At 51.5% G+C, this 19,560-nt stretch overlaps 1 protein-coding gene across 3 annotated transcripts in view; it reads left to right on the top strand.

Moving 5' to 3' along the window:
• Positions 1-10,044, top strand: part of SCARB1 (scavenger receptor class B member 1) — a 79,304-nt gene extending 69,260 nt beyond the window's left edge. Inside the window, exons 10-13 of one of the 3 annotated variants that reach the window (XM_082641459.1) lie at positions 1,020-1,071; positions 1,971-2,117; positions 5,244-5,372; positions 9,065-10,044. In XM_082641459.1, coding sequence (XP_082497585.1) covers positions 1,020-1,071; positions 1,971-2,117; positions 5,244-5,372 — 328 coding nt within the window. In that variant the 3' untranslated portion in view covers positions 9,065-10,044. The remainder of the gene's footprint in view (positions 1-1,019; positions 1,072-1,970; positions 2,118-5,243; positions 5,373-9,064) is intronic. The other 2 variants (XM_082641460.1, XM_082641461.1) reach the window with 2 other exon arrangements.
• The last annotated feature ends 9,516 nt before the right edge of the window (positions 10,045-19,560 follow it).

The raw sequence follows: 19,560 nt of genomic DNA on the forward strand, positions 1-19,560 counted from the left end.
ACAATAAGACAACAATAATAAACATCAAGCAGTATATGTCTTTTTTTTTTTTTTTGGCTGTGCCACACGGCTTGTGGGATTTCATTTCTCTGACCAGGGATTGAACCCAGGCCACAGCAGTGAAAGCCCAGAATCCTAACCACTAGGCCACCAGGGAACTCCCCTAGAGCACTTTTTATATGCTGGGTATTTTTCATGGTGTCGCGTTCCGTCCTCACTAGAGCCCTGTGAGGAGTTCCATTATAATCCCCATTTTACAGAGGAGGAACAGAGAGGGTAAGTAGCATGCCCAAGGTCACACAGCTATCTAGTAGCTGACTGTGTCGGGGGCCCCCAAGACCACTCTCAGGTTTGATGATTCACTGGGAAGACTCAGAGGACCCAGCATGTAGTTAATAGTCACGGCTGTGATTTATTACAGAGAAAGGATTCAAAACATAATTGGCAAAGGGAAAAGGCTCACAGGGTGAAGTGTGGGGAAACCAGGCACAGGCTTCTAGAGCCCTCTTCCAGGGGGGTCACACCAGGACACGCTTCATTCCCCCAGTGACAAGCTGTGACAACATGTGTGAAGTGTCTCCTACCAGAGATGCCCAGTAGAAACTCAGCACCCAGGGTGTTTACTGGGGGCTGGTCACGTAGGCGCCTTTTGCTTGGCATGGACCCAGATTCCAGACTCCCCAAAGGAAAGCAGGTGATCAGCATAAACCGTGTTGTGTGTTAGCTGGGCGTATTGCCATCCTGAATAAAATTGGGATTCTGTTTCTAAAAAAGAACAAATGGATATCAGCTAGGTCCCTGGCAGCCCCTCCACATAAGAATTTTTCATTTAAAAAGGTATTGTTGGATTGTCAGGTTGCGCCCCGTCAGGAGAGGCCCATTCCTCAAGCCCATGCCGATCAAGTTGCTGCAACATCAAATCCCTCCTGACCCTGGGGCTTCCGATCACAGGTCCAGAGCTGTCTGATCTAAGACACCCCGACAAAACTTCTCACTTGCTTGGTCTCGCTTATTTCCAGACAAACTGGGAAGATCGAGCCTGTGATTCTGCCACTGATGTGGTTTGGAGAGGTAAGGCTGCTTCCCTCTCCCTGGGTACTGGGCACCCAAGGGTGTGGTGTCTGATGCCTCAGTGAGGAGTTGATGTGGGTATTTGGGGCAGGAGGCTGTGTGGGGTGGGGAGGCTGGGCTGGGGTAGCTGGACTGGGTAATGCAGAACAATGTTAGAAACTTCGCCCTCTCCAAGCACTTTATGTCAATTTTCCCACTGGGTTGAAAGGATCACATGAGATGAGGAACACAGGAGCTGCATGAAACTGTAAAGTCCCTGGTCAGGGTATAAAATAATTTTGTTAATGCACGTGGCCCCTTCTCCTGAGATGAAGGGAAGCTGGTTTTCAGGGTGTCAACTTGTTATTGAAATTTCTTCTCTCCCAGCTTTTCAGGGTTCCTTCTGGCTTAGCTCGTTTTAAATCAGGGCGAGCTAACAGCTGGAACAGACAGGCTCCAAATGTGAATTTCACTTCCCACTCACATCACGGTCTGATGGGGGGCAGGCGGAGCTCTGCTCCACGCAGACATTCAGGGACATCCAGGCTCCTTCCATCTTCTGGTCCTGCCCTCTTGGAGATCTTCAGAATCCGTCTCCATTCAGTAAATTGGGAAAGAGATGGAGAGAATCACATGGGAGCCAGGCGTGGAAGTTGTAGCCTCACTGTGCCCCCATCCCATTGGCCAGAACAGGTCACATGGGCCTGCCTAGCTGCAAGGGAGTCTGGGAAATGTAGTCCTGTTGTGTGGCCCCAGAGGAAATAGAGGCATGGCTGGCTCCATCCATCGCATGCTTTGGCCAGTGGGCTTGAGATGGGAAAGGGGTTGGGGGACAGAGGGGTGTGGTGTGGGGTGGCGTCTGCACCCTCAGCCCACAGTATGTGGCACCAGTCCATTTGTTTGTCCTTCTCCTTCCCCAGAGCGGGGCAATGGAGGGTGAGACCCTTCAGACGTTCTACACCCAGCTGGTGTTGATGCCCAAGGTGCTGCATTACGCCCAGTACGTGCTCCTTGCCCTGGGCTGCGTCCTGCTGCTCATCCCCATCGTCTACCAAATCCGGAGCCAAGTAGGTGGTGGCCAGAGCGTGGCCGGGGCCGAGTGCCCCTTGCTTGCCTGCTTGGGGGAAGGAGGGGCTCAGATCAGATTCCCCAGCCGTCCCTTCCTGCTGTGCCCACGGACACCTTCAGCCTGCAGCCCACCTCGGGCGGCAGTCCTAGGTCTCTGCCTGGCTGGGGAGCTGTTGCTGCATCCTTGCTTCTGTTGCATATTCTGTTATCACTTCTCTGCCTATTCTGGGAGGCCTGGGGGCCCTCCCTTGGAGGGGCTGCAGGTGGTTTTGGATCATGAGACCTGGTACTTGAGTGGTTTGCTCTTCAAGTCAGCAGCTGCTGGCTTTCAGGCTCTGGCAGGTACAGGGCATATGAGAGTGAACAAGGCAGTTCCTACTCCGGGGGAAGGGGGGTGCGGGGACTAGCATTCTAGTTGGAAAGACAGGTGGAAACCAAGTAAATAAACAGAAGAGATGATTTCACCGATGATAAGGATCATAGAAAATGTGATGGGCTTAGGGCAGTGCTGTCTGATACAAATACAACATGAGCCATGTGTGTGATTTTAAATTTAAATTTTCTAATAGCCACCTTAAGTAAAAGGGAATTAATCTTAATCATATCTTTTATTTTATCCGAATATATCCAAAATATCAATATGACCATGTCAACCTGGAATCAATATAAAAAATATAAATTTTTTACATTTTTTTTCGGGTTAAGTCTTTGGAATTCGGTGTGTATTTTACATTTACATCAGGTCTTGACTGGGACTCGCCCCTTTTCAAAGCCTCAATGGCCATATGTGGCTACCAAGCTGGACACCGCAGCATCCAAGGAGGCTGGCGACAACTATAGAGATAATGTCAGAAAAGGTTTCTCGGAAGAGGTTGAATTTAAGCTTAGAAGTGAATGCTCAGCACAGAGTCAGGGAAAGAGTGCCCCGGGTGGAGGAATGGCCAGTGCAAAGGCCCTGAGGCAGGGGTGGGTGAGGTGTGTTGGAGGCTCCCGCAGGGCCAGGGTGGCTGGAGGGGAGTGGGCATGGGGGCAGCGGGGGAGGAGGTGGTGTCTGAGAAGCTGACGTAGGTCATGCCTGGTCCTGTAATGCAGGGTGAGCAGCTTGGAACTGATTCTGGGGGTGATGGGAAGCTGTTGGAAGCTGTAAAGGAGAGGAGTGACTGGGTCAGTTAACGTGTGGCCACTTGGTCTTCAGATGGGAGAGCGGAAGCAGGGGGACCAGTGAAGAGGCCCAGGTGAGCGAGGATGGTGGCTTGGACCAGGATAGGAGCAGGTATTTGGGGAAGGGAGCACAGATGGAGAAGAGCCCTGAAGAGCCAGCCCTGGGGCCTCTACCATTCAGAGGCAGGAAAAAGAGGGGGCGACAACAAATACCCCCCCTTTTTTTGGCCGCGTTGTGCGGCAGGCAGGATCTTAGTTTCCCAAATAGGAATCGAACCCATGCCCCCTGCAGTGGAAGTGCATAGTCTTAACCACTGGACCACCAGGGAAGTTCCAACAAATACACCTTCTTGATTTGGCATCATTCATTCATTCATGGCATTCACTGACACCTTCATAGCTTATTGGGGGGGGGTCACTGTGCACAGTTTTGGGGATACAGACATGAGTAGGATGTGAGGTCTGGAGACCAGGGGGCTTTAAGCAAGTTACTGCCGTCACATGGTGACAAGGCCTGTGGATGCAAGGCCCCCGGGGCAGCGGGGATGGGTGGGCAGCTACCTGGTGGACAGGGGACACTGCTCAGTGGCAGGGAGTCTTGAAAGGCCATTTTGAATCCATGAACCAGAACCTCCCCGCCCCGGGTGCCCCCTGCCCCCCGAGTTGTCCTGGAGCCACAGGCCTCAGCCTCGGTCGGGGGCTGCCCAGCTCCCTTGTTGCCCCTCGGGCCACCTGCAACGCCTGCTTTCTTGCTTTAGCTCTGGCAAACAGCTTTTTCTCTTTTTCCTCTTCCTCGGAGGCAGCTCGCACGCTTGCTTGCTTGTTTGCTGGGGCGAGGATAAACCTTTCCAGGCTCGTAACCTGGGCTTTCAGACCCTTAACCTGATTTCCCTTCCAAATTCCCAATCCTTTGGGGGAAAAGGTTTGCACTGGTGTGAGGGTACCAGGGTCTCTGGTGTTTTGAGCCCCCAGTGAACGCTGGGGGCCCGGTCCTCTGTCACTGCCCCAGCCAGAGCAGAAGGGAACTCCCTAGGGTTTTTGGAATGAATTTTGCTGGGAGGACACAGGGGCCGGGAGCCCTAGCCCCCAACCCGTGGATGCCTCCCTGGGGCCAGCATCACCGTGGGTTTCCAGGAAGGAGGCCCAGGGGAGCAGCCGGTGAGGGGCTGGACCAGACAGCCTCTGCCCTCTGTCTCTCCTAATGGTCCATCAGAAGGGGGAGGGGGAGGGGGGGAGGATGCACAATGTGAAAGCTTCCCTGCTTCACATCCCCCATCCGCGTCCCCCAAATCCGATAAGAATATCATTGTCTACTGACCATGGTTGAGGCACCCTCCCCGCAGGTTTTGCTGGAGGCCCAGTCCTTGAAATTTATCCCATTATGTATTTTTTTGGTTTAGCAGGGGTTAGGCCTTACATGTTTTTATGTATCTGTCCTGATAGGGGAAAAAAAAAAAAGAATGGCATGTCATTAAACTCAACGTATTTTAATTTCTCTTCAAAGACATTTTTCTTGTCAAGTCATTCTTGAAAGAAAAAAAATTTGTTTTTAGACAGAAATGTCGCTGTTTCTGGTCGATTTAAAATGCCACCTACTAGCTCAGTCAGTAGAGCGTGAGACTCTTAAAATGCCACTTGCACAACTCTCTGAGTCTCGGCCAATCCACCTTGCCCAGCACGGCCCATCTCCCCTCCTGGATTCGGCCTAAATTTTCAGGCTGACAAACCCTTTTTCAGCTCAGCTTGCCCGTCTGACCAAGTGCGTTTCCTGAAGATGCTCGTATTTCTGTCTTTGGTGAAAGACACCATCACTCCCCAAATCTCAGCCAACTCCCGTCATTAATGGTGGTTGGACTCTACAATTCTGTACCCCACCCTCTGCTTTTTGAAAATCGGAGAACCGTATAAAAACCGTGTGTGTTCAGCTGCAACGTCAACTATAAATTAGCTTGGTTATCTTCTAGGAGAAGTGCTATTTATTTTGGAATAGTAGTAAAAAGGGCTCAAAGGATAAGGAGGCCATTCAGGCCTATTCTGAATCCCTGATGACATCAGCTCCCAAGGGGACTGTACTGCAAGAAGCAAGACTGTAGGTGGGTACCAGGTAACACCTCTCGCCCCCCCATCCCCTCCCATAGCGAGTAGAACTCTGGCGGCTTGAAACGCTTTGGATCTTACACATCTCTTCAGCCTGACCTTCACCTGGAGTGTCTACAGATTGAAAATACGTCTTTGTATATTTTGCTGTCTTCTTACGTTCCGAGGGATCCCAGGCGTGGTAGGCGATGGAGCGTGACTAGTGGGCTGGCATCTTATTTGCAAGGTTGTCTTAGAAAGGCAGGATCGAGGTTTAGGTCTCAGCTGCTTCTCAAACCTCTGGTGCCATATAGACTCTTCTGGGAAAGTCTGCGAAAAAATGCAGATCCACGGACATCCTTCTAGACCTCCTGGAATAGCATCATGGATGGGGCCCAGGGATCTGTATTTTAATGGCCCCCTAACAGGATTCTGATGTAGATAAGTTTAAATAAATCCGGATGACTGGCCAAGAAAAAAGAATTTAGGCATCACCTGGGCACCAACTGTAGATCTAGGACTCGGTCTGAGGGTATGGTTGCCAGATGGAGCAAAAACAAGCAAACAACCCCAAGAAACAACAGCAACAAACGGATGCTCAGTTACGTGTGAATTTCAGGTAAACAGTGAATGATTTTTAGCCTAAGTGTGTCCCATGAAATGATCAGGACAGGCTTATACTGCAAAACTGTTTGTTGTTTACCTGAAATTCACATTTAACTGGCAGCCCTCTTTCATCTGGCAGCCTACCTGCGGGAGACGGAGGCTAGTGCCTTTGGGGGTTCACCTCCTGGGCTGTGTTCCTTTAGGTCTGAGGTCTTAGGAGAGCTGAGTCCCCCCAGGGGATGTGACAGGCAGAGCTCTGGGCCCTACAGTTGGGGTTTGGGCAGGGGTGAGTCGCTCTATGGTTATACCTCTGATGATAGTTATTTTGGTTTCTGAAAAATGTGCCACCCTCTCCAGCTTCTGGGGCTGGGCCTGCTCGGGTTTAAATAGCTTTCTTGAGAGCCACAGGCTGGGGATGAGGTGACAGCCCTACTCTTTGGGACCAGTTGGCTGCTTCCAGTTTGCTTCGATTGCCAGGGCTGGAGGAGGAGATAAAATAGAACATGGGCGCTGGGCGTGGGTGTGTTTGCTGGCAGGTACTGCCAGCCCTGCAAGGAGTGGGAGGGAGGGACTGCTGTGTCCCCAGCCAGGCTCTGGGGGGCTCCCCCTGCCGATCTGGGCATAAGAGAGCCCGACCACGTCAGGGCTGGGTGTTAAGGGGGTGTCTTCCTGAGCTTGGGGGGCAGGGTGTCCTAGCTGGAGACGAGGCCCCCGTTGCCTTCCTCTCTCCCAGAATTCCTCTTGGGCTGCCTTTCTTGTGTACAATTTGGCCTCATTGGCACCCCTGCCCCCTTGCAGCCACGATTCCCTTCTGCAGAAACTTGCTTGGCGTTCTTGCGGTGCAGGGGTGGGGTCTTCAGGCACAGAGATGGGGGTTATTCGCTTTTAGCACAGATAGAGCTGGTGTTTGTGAGGTCTCAGCCCCGTGGCTGCACCTCCCTGGACACAGCCAGGGTGTCCTGCTCCCCGCCCCCCCAAAATAAAAATAAAACAAAACCAAAGCTGGAGTCTCTTCATGATTTTACCAACAGAATCCAAATGTCAAGTTATTAGGGAAGGTTTTGATTAAAGAGATGCTACTGCCTTGTCTTCTGGAAGGCAGGTCAGCCTTTGGCCCGGATGAGACCCCTACCCCCGGTCACGTGTACTTGGGGAAGGCAGTGTCCTGGAGTGTCCTGTCGGGTCTACTTTAGGGGACCAGGCACCTGGGAAGCGGCAGTGGTCCTGGAGACCTGGAATCCCTGCAGCTCGGCCTCCAGCCTGTGCTGAGTCCCTGGGGGAGGTCCTATACCTTGCCCCACGTCTGGGCATGGGGGTGGCCTTGAGGGGCTGCTTTGCTCCAGGAAAGGGAGGACATGGGGCCTCCACTAGCCCAGAAGGGTGTTTTTATGTGAATAAGAAAAAACAGCCCCTCTGTGCAGACATGGCCTGCTTTAGGGCTGAGCGCTTGGCAAACAGAGTACAACCCATTTATACCCACTTGGCTGGGTGCCCTTGTGCAGTGAACAGCCTGGACAATGGTACGGGGCAGCCCTTCAGTGACATGTTCCAGGAACTCTCTTGCTGTCTCATGAATCTTTCTCTCATTAATTCCAAGTCCTCATTCCTCAGTTAAACGGAAGTGTATTCCTTGAGGGTTTGTACATGCGTCTTTCTTGGGAAGGCAGTTTCCCCTTTGCACTTTTTTTTTTTTTTTTTTTTTTTTGCGGTACGCGGGCCTCTCACCGCTGCGGCCTCTCCCGTTGCGGAGCACAGGCTCCGGACGCACAGGCTCAGGGGCCATGGCTCACGGGCCCAGCCGCTCCACGGCATGTGGGATCTTCCCGGACCGGGGCACGAACCTGTGTCCCCTGCATCGGCAGGCGGACTCTCAACCACTGCGCCACCAGGGAAGCCCTCCCCTTTGCACTTTTGAGCGAGGCTTTCTCCAGTCGTGGCTCTCTGGGCCCACATCGCTAAGAATCCCCCCACCCCGACCCCCGCTGTCCCATGCTGCCTCTGTGTTGGGGGGTGTATTGACAGGGGCGCACACCCACCCCCCCTTGCCCCTGGCTGGAATGTGGCTCGGTCCGGGGAAGCCTGAGCTCTGTCCCCGAGGAAAGGAGTCAGGACTCCTCCAGCCCTCCCCACCCAGAGTGGGGTTTGATTTACCCCACCCCGCGGTGAAGCAGGCCCCTGGGGGTTGTGAGCAAGGCCCAAGAGGGTAGGGACGTCTGGGGTTTTCCGACCACAGCTGCTGGGCAAGGAAGCCTCTCCATTCTTCGAGGGGAAGGAAGACAGAGGGCTTGGGGGGATGAAAAGTTGCCCCCAATTCTTATCATCATGGCTGCCTTTAAAATTTTCCTTCAATTGAGAAACTTAAACATGTAAAACTAGATGAACTGCACGCTCTGAGCTCCCTCTCACCCAGACTCAACAATCCTGCTAACATTTTGTCCTATTTCACCTTTTCCCTGTGTGTCCTTTGCCCCTCTCCCCAAGTCCCACTGCCCCTCCCCCTCTCCCCAGAGACATCCATCGCTAGGATTTTGGTGTTTGCATGTTTCTTCCCCTCTAAATCTGTATATATGTATCCGTGAACGATAGATAATTTTTAAAAAGCTTACCTCCGTGGTGTCCAACTCTATGAATCACTGCGCAGCTGGATTTACCCTCTTCAGTTTTCTGTGTGACAACTGTGTAGGTTGACTACCATCTCGTGACTCTGTCTTTTAAATGCATTTGGATATCCGTGGACATTTAGGTGGTTTCCAGCTTTCCTGTGTTAACGGTATTACTTATATAAGCCCTGGACTCCTTGCTCTGACCTTCTCACTGTATTAGGCAAGTCTCTTAGGGTCTCAGTTTCCCCATCTCTAAGATGGGTGAGAGCAGGGCAAGATGGTGTTTCGTGAGATGAGGAGACCCTTTGTAGTGGAGTCCCAGGAGTCTGTAGGTCACTCCAGTCTTCTCTCATCTCGAGCTTGATAGTGGGGGGGGCTGCAGATGGGGGCTCCAAGGGGGGTTTCCATGCTGCTGGAGGATGTATAGGGGCGGGTCCGGGGTCCGGGCGGGGCTTGGTGGGCGGGGCTTAGTGATGCAGCCCCTCCCCTTTTCTCCACAGGGTCCCAAGGATGCCGCCAGCCAGCCCAGCCTGGCTACTCAGCCAGACCAGCTCACCAGCCCCTACACCCCGCTTCTTCAGGACTCTCTCAGCGGACAGCCCACTAATCCCAAAGTCTGAGCCACCCCCTGCTACCACATGCCTGTTGCACACTGCACACACCCCCAGCACGTGTCCACGTGTGTGCACAGGTGTGTGCAGACACTCAGGGATGGAGCCGCTGCTGAGGGGACTTGGGGAGAGGCTCGTCAACAAGGACTGTTCCGGAACCTTCTCTCCAAGTGATCCACAGGCCCGACCACAGGTGTTGTGGGCACGGGGTCCCCTCCCTTGGGTGAGCAAGCCTGGGCTCTTAAGGACTCAGGTCACCTCTCCCCAGCGGTCTTCTCAATCAGTCTTGAAACACTGCAGCCCCCACCTGGTGGCTCGCCCAGGCAGGACACGGCCTTTACTCCGAGGGGCTGGCCACTGTCCCGAAACCTAGCCCAGGAGTGCAGACTGCTTGTGCCCCAGCCAGGTGGGCCGTGGGCCGTGGCTCAGCGCCCAGCCCGGACCCAGCTGTGGCCACTGGACACCCATCTGGGCCTCAAAACGGAGATGCCTCCGACCGCAGCCTTAACTCCCTGCAGGATCGTGATCTCCCTGAAGTCTACACAGGCGCCGGATTTGGGTGTCTGCGCCCCTTCCCTGCAGCCTGAACTGACATCCTCATGTATGCTGAGCCGGCCACTCCCTGGCCAGGGTGGCGGGAGCCTGTGCCCCGAGCCGCCCCCCACCAGGGTCCTCAGCTCTTCAGTGCCGGGGAGGAGGTGGAGAGGCCCTGGGTCCATCAGCCTGGGTGTCTGGTCGGGTGACCCGTCTGCCCGGGGCTTCTGATCTCTGGGGCAAACCTCTGTCTCTTTTCTACTGGAAGAGAAATGAATTTTATCATCTTTTAAAAATAATTCACAGTTGAAATAATAAACCTTTTTAAAAAGTGACTGATTGAGTCTGTGACAGCCTGTTTGAGAGGGGACGGGAGGGCTCCCTGGGAAGTTCTGGGCTCTTCTTTTCTTAGCCAGTAGCTCCTTTCTGGTTAGTGCCATGAGTGTCTCTCAGGGACTGGGCTGCAGACTTGCCTTTCCCTTGTTTTAAAATTTACTTATTTATTTATTTACTTATTTATTTTGGGCTGCGTTGGGTCTTCGTTGCTGTGCGCGGGCATAGATGTGGTGAGCGAGGGCTACTCTTCGTTGCGGTGCGTGGGCTTCTCATTGCAGCGGCTTCTCTTGTTGCGGAGCACAGGCTCTACGTGCGTGGGCTTCAGTAGTTGTGGCGCATGGGCTCAGTAGTTGTGGCTCGTGGGCTCTAGAGCGCAGGCTCAGTAGTTGTGGTGCACGGGCTTAGTTGCTCTGCGGCATGTGGGATCTTCCTGGACCAGGGATCAAACCAGTGTCTCCTGCATTGGCAGGCGGATTCTTAACCACTGCACCACCAAGGAAATCCCTAAAGTTTAAACTTGTGTATATTTAACATTTTATATAAATTCTGTGTGAATTCAGTTCTTGTTTAGAAAGCATAGCATCCACGTGGACCACTACCCCGACCCCCCTTTTGATTGTTGAGCAGAATTCCATCGTAGGCACGTACCACAGGTTTCCAAGCATTCATGAGTTGAAGGACATTTCAAATGTTTCCAGTTTTTGACGATTATGAATATAAAGCTGCTACAAACATGAATGTACAGGTTTTTGTGTGAACATATATTTTCTTTTCTTTTCCTTTTTTTTGTTTTGCTTGTTTGCTCTTAGTTCCCTGACCAGGGATCGAACGCGGGCTGACGGCAGCAAAAGCCCCGAGTCCTAACCACTGGACCTCTAGGGAATTCCCAATTTTCATTTCTCTTAAGTAAAATACCTAGGGGTGAGAGTGCCAGGTCATATGGTAACACGTGATATAGGTCTGTGTTTAACAATATTCACAGTAGCTGCACCATTCTGCATTCCCACCATCAAGGTATGATCGTTTCACCTGCTCTGCATACAGGCTGATACCTTGGTACTTCCAGTTTTTAAAAAACTGTCGTCATGTGTAGTGATATCACACTGTGTTTTTTATTTGCATGGAAATACATCTCCTAATGAGATGGCGATTTCCTCTTCACCCCCAACGAATTTATGTATCTATGAATGACTGTTACTGCCAGGATGCGACCAATTTTGTCATCGATTCTATTCTTATTTTGTATAAGTGCAGAGAAGCCTTGTTTACATAAGTAAATAGCTGGCAGTGGAAGGAATATCCTGATAGAGTCACTCAATTCTTATACTGCTGAGTAATGGGCAAAAATCAGGTGACAATCTGTCATCAAAAAGTATTTTTACTGATTTATCAGCTGACACGTCCATCTGACCTTTCTTCACGTTTGTAGAAGGCAGCAAAGTGGAAACCACAGACTTGCAAAAGAACTGCAAAAAGATTACTCAATCTTTAGATCAGTTCTCGAAACCAGTGTTTGGGAGTGTCCCTCAGGTCGGGGCTGGAGGGCTGGGGAGAGCTGCGCCTGCCTGCTGCGGGGTCGGGGGCCTGGGGAAGGGCGCCTGCCGCCTGGCCCTGATCCCGGGGAGACCCGAAGGTGAAAAGCGTTCCCCAGCTTGAGTCTGATGACCACTGAGAGGATTGTTGACTTTCCTGTGTCCAAGCCGCATCACAGACACTTGCAACTTTTGCATTCAGCCCTGCCTGCTCATAAAGAGAAAAAAGAGGCAATCTCCATAAAGCATTCTGGTGTGTGTGTGTGTGTGTGTGTGTGTGTGTGTGTGTGTGTGTGTCCCAAGGGAACATGGGAGGTGAATTTACCCTCCACGTCTCATTGTGTGAGCATCTTGCTTCTGAACATCTTGACAAGGTTCAAGCTGATTTTTTGGGGGTTTTTTTTGGTACAACTGTGGTCCCTAAACCCAGCCAATGACTTCATCCAGGGCTCAGAGGGAAACTGCCCTCTGGTCCCACATGGGAAGGACGGGCTGTGAGGCCACCTTAAGGGACATGGCCTCAGGTCTCCTCGTGGCCTCAGGAATTCTCAGGGGTGTCTTTGACCCTGAGGCTTGATTCCTACCCTCTCACTTTACACCGCAACCCCACCCACTATGTGACTCTGCTAACAATATTTTTTTATTCAATTTGATCCACCTTTTTACTTAAATTTTCTTTTAAAAGAAAAATTTTCTGTAAAAAGTTTGTTTCTTTTGAAAAAGCAGTTTTATCTGAACTTGTGGGTCCAAGCGGCAAGTTATATTTTTCTAGTATCCATGAAAATAAATACTTAACTATGTGGAATCTAAAAAATGAAACAAACTAGTGGGACTTCCCTGGTGGTCCAATGGTTAAGGCTCCCCACTCCCAATGCAGGGGGTCTGGGTTCAATCCCTGGTCAGGGAACTACATCCCACATGCCACAACTAAGAGCCCGCATGCTGCAACTAAGACCCGGTGCAGCCAAATAAGTAAATAAATATTAAAAAAAAAAAAAACCACTAGTGAATGTAACAAAAAAGAAACAGACTCACAGATGTAGAGAACAAAGTAGTGGTTACCAGTGGAGAGAGGGGAGGGGGGAGGGGCACGATAGGGGTAGGGAACTAAGAGGTACAAACTACTGTGTATAAAAAAATTAGCCTTAAGGATATACTATACAGCACAGGGAATACAGCCAATATTTTACAACAACTATAAATGGACTATAACCTTTAAAAATTGTGAACCACTATGTCGTACACCTGCAACTTACATAATATTGTACATCCTTTACCTCAATTAAAAAAGAAAAAAATATTTTAAAAAATACTTAACTGTTAAAGCTTAAAGATGTTCCTCCAGGTGCTACCAGACCTGCCCTATTTGAGAACACTTCACTGTGCCTATCGTGTCCTGCACTCCCTCATCTTTCCACTCTGCCTGTGGAATAAGTGTGTGGAAGGTTCCCCTCCTCTGTCTGGCTCAGTCCTGGCCGTCATCAAAGACTCAATTCCAACCACGCCCCCTCCTCCAGGAAGCCTCCCTGGTCACTTCTGCTCACTCAGCTCTCCCCCCTCTTGGAATTCCTGGGTTGCTGCGTCTGTACCCTAGATGATACTAGAATGTTCTAGAATACTACAAGTCCTAACTCCAGTTGCTGGAGCCCCTAAACCCCATGGGCCTGTAATGTAATCCCTGGTACCTGCAATCGCACGGGAAACTGGAAGATTGCTTAACCGAGATGGTTACTCTCTATTCCTTCGCTAAGTCACATGGTCACTTTTTCCACCAGTATTTATCGAGTGCTCGCTATGCACTGTGACTAAAGTTACTAGGGTGGCTTTTCTCGTCTGAGAAAAAAAGGGGGGGTGGGAATAATCTAATACCTGCCTGGCAGGGTCAGTGTGGAGTTCAAAAGAGTTGGCGGCCCCGCGTGATGGGTTCAGCAGTGGGGACCCTGCATTCAAGCCAACTGTTCCAGAGCTGTCCTGATTGACACCCCTGGGGTCTCTGCCAGCCTGGCCCACTTGGCTCCCACAAGTGTCCTGTGCGGTCAGTTCTCCAAGCAGCGGCCTGAGAGGTCTTCCTGTAATGTAAACTATCAGCAGGTTCATCCCTTGTTTAAATCCTTGTGCGGCTTTCCCGCACCTGGAGGATCAAGTTCCTTTCTCGAGGGCTGCTGGGAAAATCCTTCCCGGTTTCTGGCTGCGATTCTGGGTTTCTGGGCAATTCCCGGCAATTCCGGGCTCGGCCACTGGGGGGCGAGCTGCGCACACAGGTTGTTCAGAGGTCCGCGTTCTCAGAGGTGCTGAGATCACCTCTTACATTCCTTAAATTGGTGGGGTGTTACCTGGGGTCACAGTCTGGCTTCAGGAAATTGCAACCTCCAGAAATTTCATTTTATGCCTATGTCTGAGCTTTTTTTTTTTTTTCTGGGGAGCGTTTTCTTAATATTCTTCAGATTTTCAAAGGGACCTTGACGCTCTCCAAGGGTCCCGTGGGCAAGAGTGACACTCCTAAAATAAAAGCAGGGTCATGGCATATTCGCGCTTCCTTAGCATGTAAAGGAAAGGGCTCTGGCCTTGGAGGCAGGCTACCTGCATGCTAATCCAGTTGTGCCAGCGGCTGGGCAGCCTTGCAGCAATCTGTAACCTCTCTGAGCCTCGGGTTTCCCACCCATGGGAGTGAAGATCGCTGCTCTGTGAATCCCCAAGAAGCCTTGTGAGGGTGGAATAGAAATGGCTGTGTGAGCATTCTCTACGGGGTCCAGGACTATCGTGAAAGATCTCAGATGCTGAGCCTCCAGCGAGCATGTATTAGATGCCTACTGGGTGCTGAGCACTGGCTGGGCACTGAGAGAGTCAAACTCAGAGGGCTGTGTAGACTCATCCATCCATCCATCCATCCATCCATCCATTCAACAAATGTTTTCTGGGTGCCCACTATGTGTCAGACTCTCGAGTATATATTAGGAGTTGTCTTGGGTTGGCGATGCTGACACATAGATTCCTGGCCAAGAGCTGTCCCAGGAAGGCAAACGGCTCCAGCAGCCAGAGAGGGCAGTTTTCCGAGGAAGACCAGCAGGTACTGGGTTTTGAATGCCAAAGTGTCCGGAAACCAGGGGGACGCAGAAACAGTCAAAAGGTGTCTATTTGGATTTGTTAGAGCACCAGTGTTATCTGCCTCAGAAGTACAGTGGTGGAAAAAGCAGGAGAGGTCCCTGCCCTCGTGGGTTTATCTTCGGGTGGGGGAGACAGTGAACAAGTAAATGAATAACTTATTAAGTTATCTCATAACTTATGAGATAACTCCAGAGAGTGATGGGTGCAAGCAAAGAAAAAAAACAGGTGCCTGAGGAGAGGAGGTGTTTGGGGGAGGGAGGTGCTACTTAGATGAGAGAAGTGTCCTCTGAGGAGGGCCATTTATGCTGATTCCCGAAGGATTTTGAAGGGATCAGGAAAAGAGCCCGTTACGAACTGAGAGCTGCACGTGCAAAGTCCCTGGGGTAGCGACACGCAGACCAGAAATGAGTGGGGCGTGGCTGGAGTGTGGTAAACTGAGAGGCTGACGAGATTGGAGAGCTAGGCAGGGGCTAAACGCAGAAGGGCTCTGTAGTTTGGATTTTAGTACAATGGGAGCCATTGGAGGGTTTAAGCTGGGCAGCAACGTGATCGCTGATTGGCTGTGTGGGGAATTGCGGTGGGGGGCAGGCGGGATGCAGAGGCATTCGGCAGGAGGCACTCTACAGTTTACAAAGTCTCTCTTGCCCCCTGCTCTTGCCACGCGACCCTCGGAGCCCCCGTGAGATGGCGGGCAAGAGAATCAGGCCAGTTTTACAAGTGGGGAAACTGAGGCACCTTCCTGGCTTCTCCGTCCTTCTTGCTGCGTAAGTGGTCCCTTTAGGGGAGGCTGCATCCCTTTGCTTTTCACTCTCAAGGCCCCTGCCCTTTGGGCTTTGATCTTTATTTGTGTGTAAGCATTTGGTTACGCTCTGCGCACCGCCGCCCCCCCCCCGCCGCGTCCCGTCCCCAGACTGTAAGCCCCTGAGGGCCGGTGCTGGGTCTGTGAGGCTCCCGGCTGCATCCCCAAGAGCCTGGCTGGAAGGTGTGTGTGCAAAGTCTCTGTGGAATAAAAGAACGACTCGTTGGGGAGTGGTGGCGTTGGGGGTGTGGCTGCCGGAGGAGAGAGTGCAGAGCCCGCCCACGTGCAGCTGCCCCGCTCCGCCCGCTCCTTTCCCCCCCTCACCCCCCTCCTGTATTCAGGCCTCAGAACCCGCCCAGGGCGCCGCCAGATGCTGGAAGTGTAGGCTTTGGTCACCAGGGGGCGCTGTGGGCTCGCCCTCCGAAAGGCAGCTCTTGGTCTAGCGTACAAAGACCTGGGCTCACCTTGGGCCTGTCTGGCCAGCCCGGGGGCCTGAGCCACGTCTGAGCCACGTCTATATTTTGAGGATCTGGGTATATTAAAAGTAAAAAAAAAAAAAAAAAGAAGAAAAAGAAAAATTGACAGACCAGGGCTGCATGACCTGTGCTCCTTGTATGTTTCCATGGAACATGTTAAGAGTCTCTACATGTAAAAATATGTGTAGCATTCCCGTGTGAAAAATAGGGTCTATAAAGTTATTAATTAGCAATGTCCACAGAGGGCAGGATTAGCTGATGGGAAATGACTACGATTCTTTCAGTCTGGGTGGCCGGGCTCAAGGACAGTACATTCAACCTGGTCTGGAGAATGGCTCCTGGAGAATGCAGGGCCCAGGCCGCGGGGCTGGTCCCCCAGGGCTGGGCTTGATCCCCATCAAAATCTTAGATACGGGGGCTTCCCTGGTGGCGCAGTGGTTGAGAGTCCGCCTGCCGATACAGGGGACACGGGTTCGTGCCCCGGTCCGGGAGGATCCCACGTGCTGTGGAGCGGCTGGGCCCGTGAGCCATGGCCGCTGAGCCTGCGTGTCCGGAGCCTGTGCTCCGCAACAGGAGAGGCCACAACAGTGAGACGCCCGCGTACGGAAAAAAAAAAAAAAAAAATTCTCTGATGCTGGTCCATCTCGGCCCAGTCATCTGGCCCTGGTGGACCGGCATCCTCTCCTAAAACAGGTCGTTGGTAACATTTACTGAGTGCTTCCTATGTGCCATGCACTTTTTTAAATCCTTGATCTGAGTGCATCTCATTTTCCTCACAACCCAGGTAAACGCTATTATCGTCACTGTCCTCCTTTTACAGATGAGGAAACAGGTGCAGAGAGGCAACGTAAACGCCCAAGTTTTTGTTTGTTTGTTTTTAAAAATATTTGTTTGTTTTTTATTTATTTGCATTGGGTCTTAGTTGCGGCCTGCGGATCTTTAGTTGCGGCATGTGGGATCTAGTTCCCTGACCAGGGATCAAACCCTGGTTTGATCCCTGGTTTGATCCCTGGCCCAATGCAGGGCCCCCTGCATTGGGAGTTGTAGCCATTGGAGCCCCAGGGAAGTCCCCGTCCAAGGTCTTATGGTTGGAAAATGTCAGGGTCCAGATTTGAAGCTCAGGTCCAAGGCACGTGTGCTCAGCGGCTGCAGTCTTCATCTCCTCGTGATCCAGTTAACCAGGACTCGTGACTGTTGCTGGCCACCAGAGACTCCTACTCTCTTGTATCCCCTCTGGAATCACGCTGGGGAAACCAGCTTCGAAGAACGTCATTTCAAAGCAAACTGTACAGACGGGTCCTGATTCAATCTGAGATTGAAAAACTCATTTACTCCGAACTGGATCCCAGCTCCATCCAGCATGTGCCCAGCGACTGACTCCTCCGGAAAAGCCTCCAGCAGGGAACATCCAGGCTCATTCCAGAGAGGTTGAGAATGGGAGGGGAAGGAGAGGATTAAGAATAAACATTTCTAAAAATAGCGCTTGGCTCTCTCATACCCACAACAAAACTCCAAAGGGAGGGCAGGGGAGACTGGAGGAAGCCACCCAGGACTTTTGCCAGAGGGGCGGCTACAGTCCACTGCTTCGGTAGGAGCCATTTCTCTGACTTGTCTCAGGTGCCAGCTCCTGAGGATTCCAGGTCTGGCGTGTCTTCCCAGGGCGGGAAGGCCAAATGGCTGCGTCTTGGAGTCTGGAGTCATGAATGTTTCCAGATTTTATGGACACATTTGCCGTGAAGCCTGAGCTGCTGCAAACTTGGCAACATCCAGAGGTCCTCGGCTAAGCGGGAAGGGGGGCCTTCGAGACGGAGGTGTTTGTTTTTGACTTTAAGCGACAGATGTGTGAGCAACATTAGCCACGATGCACATTTCTGCAAACTGGATCTCATTCACCTCCTCAACTTCCAGTACAAAATGGGACTTCCACTCCCCTGGGAAAACATCTCAGCAGATGTGTTGGAACACGGCGGTGTGGAAAGCATTCATGTGGCGGCCCAGCCTGTGGCAGGCTTTCAGAGCTGTGGAACATTCTTCTGGTCTCTGGGATCTTCTGTCTGTGTGTGTCATCTGCTCTTCCATCTGCTCTTCCCTTGGCTGCTGGAATTTCTTCCATTTTAGGGGACAGGAACTCGCAGAGGAGACACTAAGATCTCTGGTCCTGTTCATGGTATACTCAGCCCTAGGGTCTCCGGCTGTAGCAGCAGCAGCTGTTTGGGGGAAGGATGTGGTTTCTCCCATGATATCAGCCCCAGAGATTAGGCAGGTGGTGGGGTTGGGAAGCCAGAGCTGTTTGCAGAAGAGGCCTGGACATGCTGTGTCCTGCAGGCAAGTCACTTTGGCCCCCTCGGCACCCCTGCTCTCTTCTTTCCAACAGGCACTCTAACTCCTGCTGCGTTGATTTCACAGGTCCTCGTGGGGGTCACACAGAAGGACATTTTATGCACTTCAAGATGAAAATAGTTTGAAAATACTTTATTTTATTTATGATTTAAGAATTTTTTTTAGCCACATATGCAGGAATCTTAGTTCCCTGACTGGGCATTGAACCCATGTCCCCTGCAGTGGAAGCACAGAGTCTTAACCACTGGACCACCAGGGAAGTCCTGAAAAGACTTTCAAACGTGTCACAAAGTACTCTTGAAACAAACACGAACGTTCAGGGTTCAGTTTATCTAAATATTTACACGGTCTAGTAGAGCCGAGCTGTGAAACGGTACATCATCAGGAGATGTCACTGTCACACACGGCATGGGCATTCTCACACTTGAATCATCCGGTGGATATCCTACTGCAAAGAACTAGCTTCTTTAAATGGTGTGTGTAGATCAGTGGAGGTGAGTTCAGCCCACAGAGCAAGGCAGCAGTGTCAATATGCCCAGAAGCCCAGATGTTTGGTCTCTGAGCGGTAGGGTAGCTAGTGGGGGAAGGTTTTACCTGCACAGAGCTTAGCTAGACAGCTGGTGGGTATGAGTGGGGACGGCTGATGCTTTCCCTCCCCAAAGTGGCACATTTTCAACATTTTTAAAGGTACACAGTTGACACCATTTTTTTTTTTTTTTTTTTTTTGCGGTACGCGGGCCTCTCACTGTTGTGGCCTCTCCCGTCGCCGAGCACAGGCTCCGGACGCGCAGGCTCAGCGGCCATGGCTCACGGGCCCAGCCACTCTGTGGCATGTGGGATCCTCCTGGACCAGGGCACGAACTCCTGTCCCCTGCATCGGCAGGCGGACTCTCAACCACTGCGCCACCAGGGTAGCCCGACACCATTATTGCTAAGACTTCAATGAAATTATGTTAAAGTGTGAAAGTGACGCTGTTACATCTGTAGTTAAAGAGAGCAGCATTTTGTGTCTTGGGTTCTGGGCTAATTGACACCCCTCCTTCCAGACTCCAGTCCAGGCTGCCTTTCTGTCATCTGAGAACCTAGCTTTGTCTTCAGTCATGCTGACGACTGCCTTATGGGAATGCAGGCTATTGCTGCCAGGTCTTTCCACTTTTTTTTTTTTTTTTAATTTCAAGAGAAGATGGTTTTTAAAAACCTGAAATCTCCTGATTTTTAATTATTGGCAACATATTCCAATTAAATAAAATACTCTGTGGGCCG

This window comes from Mesoplodon mirus (genome assembly GCF_964341445.2).
Source record: "Mesoplodon mirus genome assembly, chromosome: 13".
NCBI lineage: Eukaryota > Metazoa > Chordata > Mammalia > Artiodactyla > Ziphiidae > Mesoplodon > Mesoplodon mirus.